This window comes from Pimephales promelas, chromosome 19 (assembly GCF_988280905.1).
Source record: "Pimephales promelas chromosome 19, fPimPro1.hap1.1, whole genome shotgun sequence".
Taxonomy (NCBI): Eukaryota; Metazoa; Chordata; class Actinopteri; order Cypriniformes; family Leuciscidae; genus Pimephales; species Pimephales promelas.
Window position 1 is genome coordinate 13,129,997 of NC_142787.1, and position 22,684 is coordinate 13,152,680.

At 37.4% G+C, this 22,684-nt stretch overlaps 1 protein-coding gene across 2 annotated transcripts in view; it reads right to left on the bottom strand.

The window, feature by feature from the left end:
* The window catches only part of ntng2b (netrin g2b), an 80,244-nt gene that overhangs the window by 46,063 nt on the left and 11,497 nt on the right, over positions 1-22,684 (bottom strand). For both annotated transcript variants that reach the window (XM_039661030.2, XM_089123526.1), the window contains exon 3: positions 10,350-10,993. In XM_039661030.2, the coding sequence (XP_039516964.2) occupies positions 10,350-10,993 (644 nt within the window). The remainder of the gene's footprint in view (positions 1-10,349; positions 10,994-22,684) is intronic.

Below are 22,684 nucleotides of genomic sequence, written 5' to 3' on the forward strand. Positions count from 1 at the left end.
AGTTTTGAGGGAGCGTACAAATGCATGCTGACTGCAGGAATGTCCACCAGAGCTGTTGCCCATGAAATTAATCGAACTGAGCCATCTCCAAAGGCATTTCAGAGAATTTGGCAGTACATCCAACCGCCCTCACAACTGCAGACCACGTGTAACCACACCAGCCCAGAACCTCCACATCCAACATCTTCATCTCCAACATGGTCTGAGACCAGCCACTCGGAAAGCTCCTGCAACAATCGGATTGCATAACCAAACGATTTCTCCACAAACTGTCAGAAACCGTCTCAGGGAAGCTCATCTGCATGCTCGTCCTCATCGAGGTCTCGACCTGACTGAAGTTCGTCGTCGTAACCGACTTGAGTGGGCAAATGCTCACATTCAATGGCGTCTTGCACTTTGGAGAGGTGTTCTCTTCAGTCTTCTCTTTACAGATGAATCCTGGTTTTCACTGTACAGGGCAGATGGTAGACAAGGTGTATGGCGCCGTATGGGTGAGCGGTGACCCATGATGGCGATGGGGTTATGGTATAGGCGTATATTATGGACAATGAACAGTGCATTTTATTGATGGCCTTTTTGAATGCACAGAGATACCGTGACGAGATCCTGAGGCCCAATGTTGAGCCATTCATCCACGACCATCACCTCATGTTGCAGCATGATAATCCACGAACCCATGTTGGAGGATCTGTACACAATTCCTGGAAGCTGAAAACATCCGAGTTCTTGCATGGCCTGCATACTCACGGGACGTCACCCATTGAGTATGTTTGGGATGCTCTGGATCGACGTATATGACGGCGTGTTCCAGGTCCTGCCAATATAAGGCAACTTCACACAGTCATTGAAGAGGACCACACCAGATCCCCGCCCCCCCCTCCCACTTGCATTTTATTGTGGCAGGCCTAAGGCACACCTGTGCAATAATCATGATGTCTAATAAGAGATATCAAAATATTCCACACCTGTGAGGTGGATGGATTATCTCGGCAAAGGAGAAGTGCTCACTAACACAGATTTAGACCGATTTGTGAACCATAATTGAGAGAAATGTTTGAGTCAATATTTGAGTTCAGCTCATGAAAAATGGGGGCAAAAACAAAAGTGCTGTGTTTATAATTTTGTTCAGTGTGTATATATATTGTATTGTGTCTTCAGTGAATAGACAGACTAATAGATTAGATAGATACAGTAGATACAGTAGCTAGATAGATAGATAGACAGACAGACAGAGACAGACAGATAGTTAGATAGATAGATAGATAGATAGATAGATAGATAGATAGATAGATAGATAGATAGATAGATAGATAGATAGATAGATAGATAGATAGATAGATAGATAGATAGATAGATAGATAGATAGATAGATAGATAGATAGATAGATAGATAGATAGATAGATAGACAGACAGACAGACAGACAGTGTTTATAGTAACAGGCCTTCTAGTGCCAGCACTTTAGAAAGAGCTGAAGTGTGAAAAGCTTTGAGTATATGCTAATGTTTTAGCATCTGTGAAAACAAACTCTTTCCAAGGACATCCCCTCTCTCTCTCTCTCTCTCTCTCTCTCACACACACACACACACTCTCACTCTCTCTCTCACACACTCTCTCTCTCTCCCTCTCCCTAAGTGGTTCTCTTGAGAAATAAACAGTAAATATGGGGATTGCTAAAGAGAAGGAGGCATGCAGAGACGTAGAGATGGAAAATGAGAGACATGAGACTCAAAGCTCATTTGTTTGTTTTACTTTGTTTGTTCATTGAAGGAGTTCTCCTCAGGAAAATAACTGCATTAAAAAAAGAAATGGGGAGGATGAGGAAAAGATTTGAGTAAAATGCTGACAGTGAGTTTAGAGGGAGCGGAGGCAGAATACACTGATTATCAAATCAGCCGTCTATGTGTGAGCATAAATCACTCCGTCTGAACTGACACCTCTCTCTCTTTCTCTACTCTTTCCTCTGAACATGTGAGGAAGAGCTATTCCATCTGAATTATCTCCGATTTAAACACACTGCAATCTCTCCCAGATATTAAGTAGTCTAGCCCAGTCACAGGCTTGGAGTAAAAAACAGTTCAGGTACTTTGTTATAGTAATTAAATAATAAAAATAATAATAAAGTATGTGAAAAAATCTTATTCTGATAACTGTAATGTATATAATCAATAAATATTAATATTTTTATATTTTTTAATTATTTACTAATGCAAATTAGTCTCTTTCATTATTAAATTTAATACATTTATTAAAAAATAATTAAAGTGTAACCCATTGTTTTATAGTTTTTGTTAGAGTAAACTTTAATAATAACCCTGATATATACTTTATATTTAGTATACTTTGATCAATTAGAAATATTCTTATTTCATCTTTGTATTGCAAATGCAGCACAATTAAATGCACACAATCAGCAAAAAATCTTCAAGATTGCTAAATGCAAAGATGGTTACGAGGTAAAAGACATGCAATAAAAAGACCCAGGGGAGTCCCAGCTCAGGGGAGCTTACTGTGTTTTTTCAGGAAAGTAAGTAGCAGCGGTGCTTATTCTGTGATTTCTCCTGACTGGAGCTTGAACATTACACCTGTCCGTGATATGACTGACTTACAGCAGTGTCAGATAAAGACAGATCACAGAAGTAAAGCACCGCTACTGCTCAGAACAAGTTATGACACAGAACAAGTTCAATGAGAGGAGCCAGCACAATCCTGCAACTTGTGACTGATATAAAGCGCACAAAGGAGGAGTAGAGAAACAAGTCCAAACATAAGTCTTGACACTGAAGAAACTGAATGAACAGAAGGTTTAAATACATAGAGATAATGTATCGCTCAATAAAAAACCTACGGAGCCCCCCTAGTCCCACTTTGGCAAAAAAAATTAATTATAACTATCTCGTGGCATCAAGATACTATCTCGTGTCCTCAAGATAGTAACTCGTGGCCTCAAGATGCTATCTCGTGGCCTCAAGATAGTAACTCGTGGCCTCAAGATGCTATCTCGTGTCCTCAAGATAGTAACTCGTGGCCTCAAGATGCTATCTCGTGTCCTCAAGATAGTAACTCGTGGCCTCAAGATGCTATCTCGTGTCCTCAAGATAGTAACTCGTGGCCTCAAGATGCTATCTCGTGGCCTCAAGATAGTAACTCGTGGCCTCAAGATGCTATCTCGTGTCCTCAAGATAGTAACTCGTGGCCTCAAGATGCTATCTCGTGTCCTCAAGATAGTAACTCGTGGCCTCAAGATGCTATCTCGTGGCCTCAAGATAGTAACTCGTGGCCTCAAGATGCTATCTCGTGTCCTCAAGATAGTAACTCGTGGCCTCAAGATGCTATCTCGTGGCCTCAAGATAGTAACTCGTGGCCTCAAGATGCTATCTTATGGCCTCAAGATAGTAACTCGTGGCCTCAAGATGCTATCTTATGGCCTCAAGATAGTAACTCGTGGCCTCAAGATAGTAACTCGTGGCCTCAAGATGCTATCTCGTGGCCTCAAGATAGTAACTCGTGGCCTCAAGATGCTATCTTATGGCCTCAAGATAGTAACTCGTGGCCTCAAGATGCTATCTTATGGCCTCAAGATAGTAACTCGTGGCCTCAAGATAGTAACTCGTGGCCTCAAGATAGTAACTCGTGGCCTCAAGATAGTAACTCGTGGCCTCAAGATGCTATCTTATGGCCTCAAGATAGTAACTCGTGGCCTCAAGATGCTATCTTATGGCCTCAAGATAGTAACTCGTGGCCTCAAGATAGTAACTCGTGGCCTCAAGATGCTATCTCGTGGCCTCAAGATAGTAACTCGTGGCCTCAAGATGCTATCTTATGGCCTCAAGATAGTAACTCGTGGCCTCAAGATAGTAACTCGTGGCCTCAAGATACTATCTCGTGTCCTCAAGATAGTAACTCGTGGCCTCAAGATAGTAACTCGTGGCCTCAAGATGCTATCTCGTGTCCTCAAGATAGTAACTCGTGGCCTCAAGATGCTATCTCGTGGCCTCAAGATAGTAACTCGTGGCCTCAAGATGCTATCTTATGGCCTCAAGATAGTAACTCGTGGCCTCAAGATAGTAACTCGTGGCCTCAAGATACTAACTCTATCTTGAGGCCACGAGTTACTATCTTGAGGCCACAAGATAGTTATAATTATTTTTTTTTTGTTGAATCCAGGAAGAGCAGAATAGGGGACAGAATACAAATGAAACCAATACACAACAAACATATTACAGAGAAAAAAGAAATTATATTTTGCTTAAAAAAATGAAACCATTTTTTGTATTTGACATTATATTACATATATATGACAATTAAGCTCACCCCCCACCATTTCTAATTAAATATATTTATTTTTGCTATTTTTATTTAAATTGATCTTAACTATTAAGTTTATATTATGTTATTTACTTATTAATTAAACTATTATATTTTAATATATTTTATATAAATTATGTATAATGATACATGCACACACTCATATATATATATATATATATATATATATTTACATACATTTTTTCGTGTACTCCGTTATATAGTAACTTAATTTAGTATTTGAATATACATTGAATTTATTTTATGGGTTGTAGTGCCTTCAAAAACTAATGCACTTATAAAAAATCAATAAGTATAATTGAAAATTTCATACGCCTCAAAAGGGAAACATCTCGACACATTACAGTAAGTATGTTTTCAGGGGAAATGTGTTTCATTATCATGAAAATAATACCCAAAAAAAAAAACATTTTAATGTTATTTTAAAAAAATAGACTTAATTTCCTTACGCAAAAATAATTTCCTAATTTTTTCTTTGATTTTGGGGTGAAGTGTCACCTGGACATGCAGAAATATGTGTCTCCGGTTGTTCACTGCAGTCTTTGTAAAACTCTCCAAAGTTGTGATTTGCGAGTTTGTGAGACTGCTCTTCTCAATCCCAGTGTTCCTGAATCTGCAGTGTTCCTGAGGGGATTCTTTAAAGCATCTCTCCGGGGGTCGACCGCACACAGTTAACACAATCTCAACACACTCCCTCTTCTCATGCCCTTCCAGGGGAGGACGACACAGAGCTACAGTTATAACTCAGAGAGACAGACATCCTGGCTTTCCACAAAGTCACACCGCATTACGCCTGTAGCAGCTGCAGAGTGTGTGTGTGTGTGTGTACTGACACCAGTCAGCCCTCCAGAGCTTTGAGAGCGCAGATTATTCATTGGCGACCTGTAGCTGTCACACTCCACTCTTACACCGTAATGAAATACATTGAAGGTGAGATTGCATCAAGTGTTGGGCCTTGAAATATTTACATGCTCTTGACTCAACATTGACATTTATCAATGGAAACAGAACTTCTGTAAACAACTGGATAATTCAACAGGATTTTTAACTTTTTTGTCAGTTTGCTTGAATCTCCATTTCTCAGACTTTAGTGATGCACTGGAGAAAAAAAAAACATTTTTCCAAAAATGAATTGTCGTTTTGGGCTGAAACTGTTGAAATCATTATCTTGAGGATAAGCTCAGTTGTCCGCTATGTGGACACTATAGACCATTTCACAAGATGTAAACAACACTGGTCCAGAAGCACTTCCTGTTTCAGTTTGTAACTGTTTTCTTTATTTCACATGTAAAGAAAACATCTTAAAGATGTTTGTTTAACTTTTTGATTCAGTTTTATATGTTCTGTTGGTTGTATTTTATCCCAGCTTTTATGTAGTGTTAGAAAACTGAAACAGGAAGTGCTTCTGGACCAGTGTTGTTTACATCTTGTGAAATGGTCTATACAGGGCTGGGTTGATGATATCGAATTCTTGTTTCAATGAACAGATCTTTTAGTCAATTTCAGTTTATGTGATCAAAGGCTTCACTAAACATTATTTGTAGTAGGTCTATAATCGCAATACGCTTTGTGATTTATTACTTTTGATAAGTCAAACTCTCAGCTTTCATGTTCTGTCAGCTTTAAAATGAAATTTAAACAATAAACATTTTTTTGACACTCTTTAAATGGACGTGTCGGTTCGCTGCCGCCGCAATACATGCACTATATTACATATTCATTATATTTTTACTTAACCTGTCATCTTAATCTATGTTTCAATAAATCTGTAATGAAAACAAGAAAACAAGTACACTCACCTAAAGGATTATTAGGAACACCATACTAATACTGTGTTTGACCCCCTTTCGCCTTCAGAACTGCTTTAATTCTACATGGCATTGATTCAACAAGGTCTTGAAAGCATTCTTTAGAAATGTTGGCCCATATTGATAGGATAGCATCTTGATTTGTGGGATGCACATCCAGGGCACGAAGCTCCCGTTCCACCACATCCCAAAGATGCTCTATTGGGTTGAGATCTGGTGACTGTGGAGGCCATTTTAGTACAGTGAACTCATTGTCATGTTCAAGAAACCAATTTGAAATGATTCGAGCTTTGTGACATGGTGCATCATCCTGCTGGAAGTAGCCACCAGAGGATGTGTACATGGTGGCCATAAAGGGATGGACAAGGTCAGAAACAATGCTCAGGTAGGCCGTGGCATTTAAACAATGCCCAATTGGCACTAAGGGGCCTAAAGTGTGCCAAGAAAACATCCCCCACACCATTACACCACCACCACCAGCCTGCACAGTGGTAACAAGGCATGATGGATCCATGTTCTCATTCTGTTTACACCAAATTCTGACTCTACCATCTGAATGTCTCAACAGAAATCGAGACTCATCAGACCAGGCAACATTTGTCCAGTCTTCAACTGTCCAATTTTGGTGAGCTCTTGCAAATTGTGGCCTCTTTTTCCTATTGATGAGTGGACTGAATCAAGTCCCACGTTCCGGAAGACGATTTCGATATATCTAAATATGTTTAGTGAAAGGTAAAACTTCCGAAATCTCTTGTAAACAATGAGTGACGTAAATGCCAAGCGATTGGACTTGGTTCAGTTCGGTTCAGTTGGACATTGGAGAACTGATTCAGATCAGTTGGACATGGCTGTGGTTACACAAGGTAAAAACGATATAAATACTGTTTGTTTCGTGTCTTAGGCCATCAATGTCTACTTACATTAAATCATGTTTAATTTTGACTTCTCTCTGTGCATGCTCTTTGACGTGGACCCCCTAAACCTGCATTATATGACTGATAGACAACAACGGTTTGACCGAAAAATGTCATGGAAACAAAGACACCTACATCTTGGATGCCCTTGAGGTAAGCTAAAACATACCAAAAATTAATTTCAAAGTGAACTATCCCTTTAACTGAAACAAAAATTATTGGAGTGTTTTACAAGAAATTACTTTACTTTTTCAGTTTTTCTGCATACTGTAGTTCAATCTGTTACTTTTTGTTTCTTTGTAATTGTGAAATTTACAAGTATTTTCTGAGAGAAAATATTTCTTTCAGTGTATAACATCCGCTCACTAACACAAAATACACTCATTCATATTTCCACACAATCACTACAGTCTACTTAAGGAAACACAACACAGACACACACACACTTGTGATCGATCGAGAGCTGTCAGCCGTTTCTTACCGTATCTAGATTCTGTTTCCAAGCGTGTGTGTGTGTGTGTGTGTGTGTGTGTGTGCGCATCGGTGTGTTTAAACGGCTCTATTTATGACACACACACACGCACAATATCATAACTGTTATGTACATTTGTCAGGATTGAACTTAATATATTCAGCTGTATGTGTGTATGTGTGTGTGCCTTTAAATGCAACTATGTCAAATTAATCACAGTGCTTTGCAACCTCAGCAGCCGTCCGTATAGAAGAACTGTACGTCACAGCAAAAGATGAGAGTGTGTTTGTGTGTGCGTGTATGTGTGTTCATGGTCACGCTTGATATTATGAGTGAAGTGCAGTGAAGTGTATCTTAATACAGATGTCTAAATCCTCTCTCAATGCGTAAATGACAATCCATAAATCTTACAATAAACACCTCTCAGTATTCATGTACTCATCATATACACTGAGATTGTAAAATGATAAATATGAGTGTGATCTACTGTAACACACACAATCTCACAAACATATATATGGCTCACATTTATTAAATATCTTATGTTTTCAGCTGCTGATAAAATGAAAGTTGGCCTGTTTCATGAACAGGGTACAAATTAGGGCCTAAAATTATGATAATTTCCCTTAAAAACAAAATAACTGACAGGTGGTACTTAACTTACATTGGTCAAATTATACTGTATGAGTATTGTTTTCTGTTGGTAATAAGTGATAAACGTATTTTTCATATAATAATATTGACAAAGTTCTCCATTTTCTGGCGTTTACATGTTCATTTCTGAAATATTTTGGCTAATCTATGAATACATTTTCAGCTATCAATGATACATATGATAACATATTTATTCATTTATAACTTATCTATGTATACAATTTGTGTAATAGGGTTAATAACAACTACTATTATTATTACATAAAATTATGTATATTAATATTCAAATAATACATATAAAAAACAGGTAACGGGGTTGAATGGCTAAGATATATTAAATCAGTCAACAATATGCATAAAAATGAAGAAAAATTTAATGAGATTATTCATGTTTTTCTGTCACGTCCACATCTGAAAGGGTCCACGTTATGTCAGTGTTATTTTTTGTGGTAATTAAAATGAGTTAAACAAGTCAACTGAATATCAATTCAACAGAATATGTCGATTATGATTATGGTTGGACAGGCCAAAATCTGTATTTACAAGGCGATACTGACATATGATGCGTTTAAAACGAGACATTTGTCATTCAGTGTATTTAATGCTATAATTATCTAGTAGTTTATCAAACATATCAAACACAAGACATTCGTGTTTGATTTGATGTGCGATTTAAGGTTCAAAATCAAATCATGCTTTTAAAATGTAAAGTGTAATGTAAGTTAAATCCCTTCCAGAGATTTTCGGCCCGCATCAGTGCAGGAAACAGGGAATGCGTGTGATTTCCATCCGGGCTGCCCATGGGCATCTCTCTGTGCTGTGTGATCTCTGACACACTCATTACTGCTCACTGTTGTCTGTCTGTGATGTGCTTTCATATCGTACCTGTCAGATGCTGGGGATGTTTCTCTACCGGTTTGTAGCATTTTATGGCCTGAAGTCCACTTAAAACATCCACTTAAAACGTCACTTAAGACTTTTTCCATCATTTATAATTTAGTTTATCATGAACATTTTCCACACTTGCTATTGTACCTTTAGACCTTTAAGTTAGTGACCCTTGTTGTGATGCATGTTTATATACTAATTGATCGGTAAAATCTGTGTGAAGAGAAGCAAATATTATAAGTGTGACAGAATTTAATTTTGGTTTTTAGGTGAATTATTCCTTTAACACAGTAGCTGTCATGTCATGATAGGATAGGAAAGAAAGGGTTATTGTTAACAGACTGTCGTGTTGTGCAATTATCTGTGATAGTGTCTCATTTATTCTATCATGACAGTCAATATCTGTACAAGTAATGACTCAAGCATTATTGCAGATCATTTGTGTGCCTCCTGATAGTTATAATAGTTATTTGTTATGATAGCGTGCATTATGATAACAAGCATCTGTTTGCCTCTATAATTATACAAGGCACAATCTGATTAGATGAGTTGCTCCAAATGGTTTATGGATAATAATTGGCCTGACTCAGTTGAGTCGCTTTACTCACAATGATAGCATGGGGTAGATTAGCCATCATCTAATACCAAGTGAACATAGTCATTATTTCTGTCAAGTTTTTGGGGATAGTGAGATGCGTTGAATTTTTATTGAATTTTTGTATTTTAATAAAAATTGTAAAAAAATTTTTTTTTTTAAAATTGGGTGTACATATATATATATACCCAAGTTATTCGTATAATGCATTTATATATATATATATATATATATATATTAATGCATTATACAAAAACACATACATAAAACATATAAAATATTTCATATATCCCTGGGTTACTTTTTCAAATTGCAGAAGAGCTATAATAATGTAGGTTATTTTAAAGGTGAAGTATATAATTGTTTACTTTCATGTTGCACATAGAAAAGTAAAAACAAATGTGGAAATAAATGCATAAATAAATATAAAAATAAATTAAAGAATAAATACAGAATTTATATATATATATATATATATAAACTGAATATTATAAATAATAATATAAATTATAAATATAAAAATAAATTAAATATATATTCTTTCATTTATGTTTATACTTATTTATTTATATTACAGTATATGGAATTCAGGATTAAATGCAATTTAAAAATAATTAATTTTGTTTAATCAAGTCATTTATTTATTTTTCCTATCTGCAGGTTTGTTGTGTGTAGTGTGTGTGTTCTCACCTGGCTAGCACCTCGACGTTAGAAATGGCGTAGAAGTATTTGAGCAGGTTGTCTCTCTGGACGTATGTTCCTCCGAGCGCGGGCCTGAGGAGCCGGAGCCTGAGATTGGTGAACGTGAAGAAATCTCGTAAACCCTTCATGCTCTCCATCCGCGTGTACAAGCCCTCCATGTTCAGCAGCCTGGGGCCGGCGAAGGTGGCGAAGCGCGGGCGCACCTCGAACCGCACCACCTTCTCGTTCTTGGAGCCGACCCAACGGGAGAACTGCTCGGTGCAGATGACGCGCGTGGCGTTCGCGGCGTTCAGGTCGCGCACGCGTCTCGGCGGCATGTTGAAGGCGTCCACGCAGTCGTCGGCGTAGTACTGGAAGGGCTGCCACGTGCGCCCGAAGTTCAGAGACTTCTCCAGCACCATGACCGTGGGCCGGCCGTACTCGAAGGTGATCTGGATGTCGTCCGTGAGTTCGAGGGTTTTGTTCCAGGACAGGGTGATGTTGGCCTGGAGAGGCTCAGGGTAGCGCTGCCACGTGACCGTCTGCCAGTATGTGATCAGGCCGCTGCGCTCGCGGTCCTGCATCAGCTGCGGCGGGTGAGCCAGGTCCGGGTTAGAAGCGTCGCATTCATCACTGCACAGGTACGGGTTCTCCTGCACACACAAACAGCCAGGACAGTTTTTATATAGAGAATCTACTTTAGACCAACTGAATGTAATACTTCAGACTCTATTTAGTACTATATTTTAGTTTGATAAGGTTTTTTTTAATGCTTTGCATTTTTATGGTATTTTATGGTACTAAATTATATTCAAGCTGTATTTATGATCCATTCACATAGGATAGACCTGAAAATCTGATTTCCGACTTAAACTGTGGTAAATCTTGAATGCTTCAAAGCAACAGATTTAGGTTTGATCTCTTTTCAAAGAGGACACTTGGCAGATTATTGCTGAAGTAAAAAAAAGTTTTAAAAAGTTACATCATTTATATGAATTATGTTTTTTCAAAAACACGTTTTACTCTAAAACTGTGAGAAAATCAAAGGAAATCTTATCCATTCATTCAATTAAATGAATATGTATTATAGTTTAAATTTATATAAAAGTTAGGGTAGGATTTTTTTTTAATAAAAACTTCATTGATAGCTGATCATGCATTGATTGCATGATAGCAATCATTAATAGAAGTGTAAGTTTATGGACCACAAGTGTCCAAAATTTGCATTATTTTTGATTTTCTTCTTTTGAGAGAATATACAAGTATTCATGGGTTGAAACAGATGTAAAGTTATCAGGACATGTGCTGCAGGTCTATGGAGGTTTTGCCCTCCAGGATGCCAATTTTTTTTCCCCCCAGGCCAGGATAGTAGGGGAAGGTACCGCCTTTTACGCCTCTGATTGGCTAGCTTCCAATAGGCTTTATGCCGTGCGTCACGTGACCAAACCGGAAAACGGGTCTCATCGCATCCGCTTGTCAGAGAAAGTGTTAACGGCCGTAAGAACTGACTACAATATCTATGGATATTTAAGGTAATCAGCTAACCTAACTAGTTCACTTTGTTATTGGCGTTTTATTACATTTAAATATTTTTAAACGTTCATGTGAAGAATAAAAAATATAAAACGTTTAAATATCAATCTGCACATGTGAGGGATATTGGTTATGCTAATCTTTGTTCGCTCCTTTTAAGTTATCTTGAGTAAAACCGCAAAAAAATTCATGAAGCACATACAAAAGACCTGGACCGGAAGCGATGCGACCTGTTTTACAGAGAATGCGGAAGTATGTTGTGCATAAAGCCTATTGGTTAATTGATTTGGATTAGTGTGTGTGTGTGTGTGTGTGATGGTTAGGTTTAGGGGTCTGATTAGTGTGTGTGTGTGTTATGTGTAGGTTTAGGGGTCTGGTTAGTGTGTGTGATGGGTAGCTTTAGAGGTCGTGTGTGTAGTGTGTGTCAGTGTGTGTGTATATGTGTAACTTCTCATCTGAAGAGATGACGTTTCATGGCCAAAATAACCAATCGGAGGAGAGCCACTTCTAGCCAATCAGAGACAAAAAAGGCGGTACCTTCCTGGGAAAAGACATATCGCCTCCAGGACGCCACATCAGTCATGTGACTGAAAACGATGAATTATTTGAACTAAAGAGCGCTTTTTTTTGGTCCACAAAGGAACATGAGTGTAATTACATAATTACTTCATTTCATTTTATTGAAACTTATGTGTCATGTATTTACATATATTTGTAATTATACAGTTGCAATTTAGTACGTTTAAAATATATTAACTTTTCAATGCAATATCGAAATGTACACATTCAATACAATTAAGCACACTTATTTTTCATTAAGGCAGACAGTGTTCAGACCGGAGATGTGATAGAGAGATTGATTGATTGATTGATTGACAAAAAGGGATAGAGACAGGTAGAAAGTGTGTGTGATGCACAGAAAAGGAAGGGGGCTGATATTGTGAGTGAGACAGATAGTAAACTCACAAACACTTGTCATTGTAAAATTACAGTGAAGAAGTCGTGGGCTTTTATTAAAAGAAAAGACAGCAGGGAGTGTTGATCTGTGAGCGCAAACTCCTGCTACACGTGCACACACACACACACACACACACACACACACATACAAGCAGTGCACATCATTAAAAATCTGGGTCAATTCTATCAGCTTTCTTTATAAAATCACACAGTAGATGATCATCTAACAATAGCACATGCTAACACAGCTGCTTTCAGGTATGACGGCTTTGAATCTGTCTATTGAGCATGTGTTCAGTATATGCGTGTGTTGTACACACCTCGACAGAGAAATACGCGCACACACACATGCCTCATAAGAGAAGCTTGTACAGCACAGTGCATCTTGGGAAATACATTATCTGATTTATGAAGTCAGGCACACAGAGAATAAAAAATAAATTAAAGGGGAGATAAAACAAAGTGCGTGCGTGTAAGAGAAAGACAGAGAACGAATAAAGAGAGGCGGTAAAATGATAAAGCCTCGCCGAATCTAGTTTTACTCAAACTCACAGTTTGTCTGTATAAAATAGAATTACAGATGTACAGATAATCAGTTTGACTGATGTTTTTCTGTTTTTGTTTTTTACTGTTATTCATTTTTTTTCAATAGGATCCAGGTAAATGGACTCAATTAATGTGTCTTTTGGATAATTAACTTTTAACATAACAGCCATTCATTCTCAAGTAAGTAAATTGCTTAGTTATAGTTTATTGATTTCCAAAATGCTTTTGCACAAATAATAATAACTTTGCCCTGAATATGACATAAATATGATGTAAACATAATTTATAATAATATTTATTAAAGGGGTGGTTCAGGATTTTGGACATCGGGCCTCATTTCCAAGTGAGCCTTGGTGTTATTTATCAGTGGAAACCAGTGTTATTAATCAGTGAGTTTTCAAAAAATGTTCTTCCAGTCGTTCCAGTTGCATAGTTTGCCGGTGCTAGGCTAGCCTGAGTCAATGGTAACTGCTAGCCTGCCATTAAAAACAGTTTTACCCTCTCCACAGTAGAGCCAGACCGATATATATCGGCAGGCCGATATTATCGGTAGATATTAGGCATTTTTCAAACTATCGGTATTGGCAGTTATAATGGCTGATAAATGAATATTTCAAAAATAAAATAAAAACGGACGAAACACGCTTCAACCATGTCATGACAGTTGGAGTTGTATAGTTTGTCCACCAGTGGAGGGCACTCTACACCATCCCTGTTGGCAACACGTGAGTTGGTTACGAGACATACTGTACATTGCTTGAATAACAATTGAAAGAAAATCTCCATCAGTTATCTTTACTCAAATAAGCATGACAAAATCTGTGGCTATCATGTCCAGTTTTGCTGCTGTTAATTAAGCCGAGAGTGAAGCGGAATCAGCTAGTAATAGTTACGTTATGTTGTTACAGTGTAGTTGACTGACTGTCCTTTTAACTTTTGTCAATGTGACTGAAGTATTTCTTTAATAGCGCGTGACAGTTATAGCAATGAGACGTATCATCCCTCCTTGGCCTGTTATATTAAAAATGTATATTTTACAATTTACGTTATCCATTGCTAAATTATGGCTCATCATAGACTAGCTAACCACAAAGCTACTGCCACTTTCATCAGTGGAAGACCGTTAACATTAACATTAATGAGCTTTGGTTCCTCTGCTCTGTTGCGACAATAAAAGAAACAAGTTTCTTTTTAAAATGCATTATCATATTATTTTATTTAAAATAATATATATCATATTATTTTATTTTATTAAAAGCGTGTTTCTGAAATAAATAAATAAATAAAATATCGGCCGATATATCGGAATATCGAGTATTTTAAAACCAACAAATATTTGTATCGGTATTGGCCTTCAAAATCCTTTATCGGTCGGGCTCTACTTCACAGTACACCAAAAGCACATAAATTAACGCCAGACTATCGATGTAAATGTCTGTTAAGAGAATAATGTAAAAAATCAAGTGGGTAAAACAGTTTTTAATGGCAGGCTAGCAGTTACCATTGACTCGCGCTAGCCTAGCACTGGCGAACCATGCAAAATGTTTGAAAACTGTCTCCACTGATAAATAACACTAAGGCTAACTTGGCTAATTTTAAATCGAAATCGATCGAAATTAATTCAGAATTTCGGACAATCTCACGTCCGTTCGGCTTGCCAAGTGGAAAAAACGCGCCGTGTTGAAGTACTGCGAGTCTATGGTCAACCTCCTCTAACTTAGCTACAGCCATTTAAAAGATAGCATGGCAACTGCAGATACAGGAGACCCATCAACAAAAATTAAAAACCCCTCCTCTTTCATTGAAGTCGCAGGTTTGGAAGTTTTTTGGATTTCCATGTTGACAACGTTCGCGCTTCAAAAAAGCCACAGTTTGCAGACATCCCAAGTTTCGCAGATATTCTCAAGTTTCGCGGATGTTCTCCCATATATTGATAGCGGCTCCCTGATGCACAAAAATTAGTTAAAATCTAAAAATCGCGCGGCAGAAAGGAAGAGCGAGAGACCTTGCGTGTGTGCCTCATGAAGTGCATGTAAGACATCCTGATTGGCCAATTGATAAAAATCGAGAATTGAATCGAACCGTGACCTTAGAGTCGAAAATGTAATCCAATCGAGGATAATTATATATATATATGTGTGTGTGTGTGTGTGTGTTAAAATATGATATCTCTTTGACTTGCTAGTTGATACTAACATCCTCTTACATATTCTTCAAAAATGTTATGTACATTTTGGGAAGTCCCGCACCTTTCCTCGAAAGCTCTGATTATCAAGCTGGCACCTCAACTCTCCTGTTGGACAGGTAAAAACCTCCAGCATCCAATCAGATTGAACATTTGCAGCATGCATGTTTAGCAGCTTCTGCATGACCAATTCCAGTATGTAATGTGCAATGCTTGGCACTGGGTGCAGTTTCTTTCAGGTATATTGCATTATCCCATTAAGTTGCTATAAAGTTTCTACAACAAAACTCATTTGATGCCACAGACCTTGTGCAGTTTGGAAAATTCAGTGACTAGTTATTCTTCTGGGTTTGTGCAGGTCAAATTGTACATCTTAAACCTTTCAGACACACATATAGAGTCCACTAATTCTGTTCTGACTGATCGCCTGACTCTTTGCTCCCTCCAGTAAAGGGGTTTAATGTTACCCTCTTCCCCAGGATCACATTACAGCTCCGTTCTTACAGGCCTCCGTTCTTACGCTGCCACTCATTCTATTCCCCTATATTAATCCAATGTTTCTTCTCTCCCTTGTAATATTATTGGAGAGAATATTCTGAGAGAGAACATCTGACTTGACTTCAACATCTGCACACACACGCACGCTCGCACGCAAACACACTCTGACCCCTGACACGCTAAAGCTATAGTTGGATTAAGGAGGAGAATGTTACAAGGAAACCTTCAACCCCCAAATCCACTGAAACCCAACCCTCTGACACACTTAGTGTGCATTGTGCGACTGACAGCATGTTGTGTGTGTCTGAGTCAGCTTTTGTTTATATTGCAGGGACCAAATGTCCCCAAAATGATAGTAAAACCTGAAATCACCTACATTCTGAGGATCTCCCAACGGCTCCCATGAGAAAAACAGCTTAATTAACATACTAAATAATGAAAATATAAAAACACAATGTTTTCTGGGAGAGCTAAGTTTTAAAGCAGGGTATACAAATATCATTTTTGCATGCTTGTGTGCATATGTGCATGTATTTACATGCTTGTACTGTATGTGCATGTGCAAATGTATAGTGTGCGTGTATTTGCATGTTTCCAAATGTCCATACGTGTGCTTTTTTGCATGGATGTATGTGCGCTTGCATGTGTGCATGTTTGCATGTGTGTTTGTGCATGCATGAGTGAATGCATGTGTGTCTCTGCTGTCTACGAGACACGGTTTTAATATTATAATCCGGGATCAGGTTTCCTCACTAATGAGTTTTGTCCATGTTTTAGCCATGACCGTGGTCCAATAATGCATGTGGCAAAGATGCAAAACTAGCATGTTTAAATCCTTTTCAGACAATCCCATCCTCCTGCCCCATATAAACACACACACACACACGGCCAACTGTTCCAGCAGGTGGCCCACATCACTAAGCTCCTAGAGCAATTATCCGCGCTGGAATCCCGTCGCTGCGACAACAATCAGCATGGAGCTAGATCCCTGTCACAGCGTCCATATAGCAGCCTGTTAAACCAACCAACTGGGACATTACATCACCGTTACACTGGAACTTTACCTAGCACCATCCCCATCCCATGCAGTCTGTAGAGTACAACGTCAGTATTGTAAAATCGGTTAATCTGTCTTACTCTCAGTGGTGGAGGAAGTACTGAATCTCAGTACTTAAGTAAAAGTACAAATACCCAGATAAATATTTACTTTAGTAAAAGTAGAAGTAACACAATGACAACCATACTTAAGTAAAAAGTAAAAAGTACTTTATTTTAAATGTACTTTAAGTATTAAAAGTAAAAGTACTTGCATAACAATTTATTATCTTAATATCTATTTTCTAATGATTAATAAAACATTTAATTCTAACTCATTCAACCTAATAGCCTACTCCTATAATGATGTTCAATAATGATGGAAAAAAAATGTCACCATTTCTGAAACAAGCTTGCAATTAGGCAATATCATGCTTATCCTTAGTACTATATGTTAATAACTATGTTTGGCAGTAAACGCGATTCATTTATGGTGTAATTCTAAAACCTCTTGGCTTGCCATAATCCTAACCAAACATATATTACACACGGTGTGTTTCATATGCACGTAAAAACAAATTTTCGCGTATGAGTTGCATGATAAACATACTGCGTGTGAGACGCATTTAGTGTGACCGGGTTGATATACTGTATCTATGGCAACCAAACGTCACTGGTGAGACAAACGTGCAACGAACGGACGGTCAGATTACGTTTTGGCAGGGGAAAAACTGATCAGAAAATGTAACGAAAATGTAACAGAAGCTGTAGAAATGTAGTGGAGTAGAAAGTATAATAATTGCTGCAAAATGTAACGAAGTAAAAGTAAAAAGTAGGAACTATTTATTGTACTTAAGTAAAGTAAAGATACGTGAAAAATGTACTTAAGTAAAGTAACGAAGTATTTGTACTTCGTTACATTCCACCACTGCTTACTCTTTGTCGTCTCTGTGGATTTATACACCTTTAGACCTTCTATTGTAAGTGTGTGTGTGTGTGAGTGAGTTATAGCGGTCTTTAAGAAACTGAGAACACAATGTGAGCCCCATTTGGTTTACGAGAACATCACTAAGAATACAACACTCTGAGGAATAGTTTACTTCTGTTCAGCCTTTAGTCTGTTCTCCATGACTGTAGTCAACATGGGCTGATTCCTGACTGAGCTGGAACGTCATGACATCCCCAGATGGACTTATTTCAGAGATAAAATGTGTTGAACGGAGCTGACAGCACTGCAGTCTTATTGGTCGCTAAAAGTCTAATTCAATTATTATATTACGCAAAATATTTAATCAACAAATATGAAAGGGGTGTGGGTTGTGAACTTGCATCAATAGCACATAACAGTATCTTAGAAGGCACAATCATTTTTTGCTTTCTATTTAGAGCAACATGCATGCTGAGAGCACAGTTATGATTTCTTAAAATGCAGCTCACTAGGATTTCCAGCAGAGCTTAAAAGAGCTCATTTTTTGAATGTTATGAGTTTCCTGCACTGCTGAATCTTCAGCATTATTAAAATATAAAATAAAAAATATACCAGAGTTGAATGTGAGTGTGCAGTTTGATTGCATTGTAATAGCATAAAACAAATCTTTCTATTGATGCTTGAAGGACAAATGATTCGTTTGAGCTGATTCTTTTAATGAATCCTTCATGAAGACTCACAAACTTATAGAAGTTACTAAATATAGATATATTTTATTATTATTATGATTTATTGTAGATGTGTTAATGTAAGTTTGGAGTGAGCCGGATTATTTTTAAGTATAGAAATATACAGTACATTTATCTGATTTAAATAAAGAGCATATAGCAGACAATAAAAATAATGAATTAGCAAACAGATCTGCAAAAAGTGGCGCTCACCTGGTGTTTCGGCACAGGTGCGCCTCATGATTAAGTGTAAATATAGCCAAAGGAAAAAACACTGAAATTGCATGACAAAATACACGAGATGGCAAACCCTAAAAGGCTGTTCTTTAATAAAAGTTCTGGAGCGTCGGAAAGGGCTTGCAAACACATTCATCTTTTCCAAATGAAAAAAACATGAGGTCAAAGCTTTGGAAACTTTCTTTATAAGTTCTTCACATTAGTATTGTGGGTATTAAGATAAACTGTTCTATAATCTCATACAACCTAACATGTAATCAATCTTCTTTTCTTTCTTTTTTTTTTTTTGTTATAGATATTATGAAATTCAAGGATTGCAGATTAAATATGTGATTGGAACATTTCTGCTGTTGCTGCATTTCAAATATTACTCGGAGAAAGCTATTTTACATTCGATGTAATGTGTGATTTATGCTATGAATGAATTGTTTATAACGCTAATTATTTTTTTAAATTGATTAAAATCGTATTGCAGTTGAGGCAGTGTATTGCACGGATTTTTACCATGGTTAATAGATACTTTCCAATGTTGTATCTAACTAGACCATGGTAAAATCACTGTAGTGTTTCCTTCAGATGTGTATTGCATTAAACTGCATTAGTTTAGAACAAAGAATATGGAGAAAAAAAATATGGCATAGAAAACATTTCCATATTTTCTATACCAAGTACTCCAATAAAGCATGTAATAATGCCCGCAAGCCTTTATTCTATATCTCCAGAACTCTTAAAAGTGTTCTCTCTGGTTTATAGTTTAGTTTCTCTAAAGCTGTATTGGTCAAATTGAATGTCTGTGCGCTGACACCACTGAGATCAGAGTGAGGCGACAGATTCATCCTATTAAAGTAATACACCAGCTGTCTATTGTCTTTCACTGTCTTTTCACTCACTTCTTTCCCTTTGTGTCTGTGCTACTCTCTTTCTACAGTATGTAGTATGAATACTGTGCACAGTAAGCACATTTTCTGTGCACTGAAAACCCAAATGACCACTTTAGCCCATGCAGTGTATATAAAATTTTATGAAAAAACAAAGGTTTAATGGGATTTTATGTAGAGACCTTGGGGTTTTAGACTATTCAAGGACAAATGTATTTTTTTACTGACAAAGTGTAATGAGCTGTTTAATTCAGAAAAATATTATTATCATTAAATTAATGCTGCAGTCCGTAGCTTTTTTCAAAATACAATTATTTTTTAACAATTATCCAAAATACATATTTGAGAAAATACATAACTAGGCAGTGTTCAACACTCTCTGCTCTTCTTAGCTCGATTCAAAGCGGTAAGTTTGTAATATTGTTCTTAATTCCAGTGGTACTGGTGGATTTACGCGGGAGATTCGAGAAAAAAAAAAGAGACCGCAACCGGAACTATGTGAAAACAAGGATCATATCGTAAGGACATTACATGTAGTCACGCAAAGCTTGCTTACGTTGTTAACATTAACAATTTAAGAACAAAGTATATTTTTTCACGGTTTTGCGTAATATAACTTATAAGCGATTGTTAGATTTAATCAGCGCGATTTACTGCAATTTTAGAACCAGAACAAAAGTGGATGTTTCTTACTAGTTCAGATGACATTTTCCGGTGAAAATGCTTATGTTGGTCATTATACTTCCAAAAAGAATAATCTATGATTCTGAATGCCTGTATCCACAACGGCCCGGCGACTGACAGTCTCACAGTCTCCTCAAACATTGTGTTCATCAGCGCTGTGCCGTGTCGAGGGTGTCGAAGTACAGCTCACGTAAAGTTGATAATTCCACGAATGACTGCAATTGCAGATTTCGAACAGAGATGACGACAAAGAGAAAAAACACCAGACTGCAGCTTTAACAAAAACAAATTTAACTAAAAAATTAACTAAATCAACAAAATGATCCCATGATCTTTAAGATGTCAGTTTAAAATACATTCTAATTCATAACATCTTAAAGACATCTTCTAAACATCTATTTGACATCTGACAGGAAACGTCCTATAGATGTATTGCAGATGAGCAAACACTCTAAAAAATACGTCTTCCAGATGTAAACATACACATCAAATATATCTCTGTGATGTACGTGTGCTATCAGGGTGTCTACTGAATGTGCTAGGGATGTAACGGTAAATGTATTCGTATTGGACCGCATCGGTTCGAGGCTTCCGGTTCGGTACGCATACAAACCGAACGATTCCTTGGACCATTTTTCCTGCCGACAAAATTCGTGCTGGCGCGGCCACCAAATGGCAAGCGTAATGAAAGCAGAACGAAACTGCGTTACTCATTATGGCTACGTCCACATTAATCCGGATACATTTGAAAACGGGGTCCACACTCCGTCCACACTAGCGTTTTCAGCAGTTTTCCGGCGTTTCAGTGTGGATGAGAAATTTCTAAATTCACTTTACTGCGCATGCGTGAAACTTCACAAAAGCTCACTGAGATAATAATGTTATCGCACAATAACAGGATAATTTTATTTAGCAAAACATCTCACCATCACTGATGCGTCCAGGTCGCATTCAGTCACCCTATGTTTGGTCTAAAACGCAACTGCTCTCCTGTTTTGCCGCAGGACAGCAAATGTAAGTACATTATCTGTCATCTTTGTAGTGCTATAGCACATATTAAGTAACATAGAAAGTAACATATTTTAGCAATAGTGTAAAAATGAATAACACATAACAGGCAAAATAGGCCTACCGATAAACATGAAAATCTATTGGTACTACATGGATCACATGACTAAACTTACGTCATCGTTTTAAAATACCTCCGGTTTCACTGTCCACACTACAACACGAAAACGGCGTTTTCAAATTTATCCACTTTGGAGAGCGTTTTCCAAACGATTCATTTTTGTTGACTTAAAATGGCATCTCAGGCCAAAACGGAGAGAAAAATCGAAATTTCAAACGAAAACGTATTAGTGTGGACATGGCCTAAATGTGCTTCACGGATGGTTTATCAATTCGGACCAGCAACATCTGTGCAGCCAATCTCGATCAAGCGACACTGTTACTACACAGCGCAAAGAGATCCAGTAAAGAAAACATTTGAATTCACCACTGAGGTAATAACATCGCTGCGACATCTAGTGAGAAGCATTCACATTTCTCCGTTATTAACCGTAGATCTCTATTAGATCAAACAGCGCAGACGTGGAAACCAGGAGAAACATTGTGCCGTGAATGAACTAGTAATACTTTACGTCCACAGACCAGAAACATTCACCATGGATTTAATATAGTAACACTAACTGTAACTAGTGAAATGCTTTCAAGTACTTCACACATCTTTTTCCAGCACTTCAAAACTCAAATATTATATAGATAAATATATATTTAAATGTTATTTTCAATGTGATGACCAAAACATTGTTTGTTTATAGTTCAAAAATGACTCCCATTAATAAACCTGAAAGTTTCAAGAAACTTTAGGAAAACTCAAACCTATTTAAAAATATTTTTTTCTTTTAACAAATAGGATCGAAAAAGCTGTATCGAAAAAGTAACAAACTGTGACTTTAAAACCGAGGTACGTACCGAACCGTGATTTTTGTGTACCGTTACACCCCTAGAACGCGCACTTAATAACCTCACCGGAATTGCTAGGTCATCCGGCTACTTTTCACCTACTAAACACCATGGATTCAGACATACTACTCTGTTGGTATACTATTTTCGCATACGACAAAGCAGGAAAG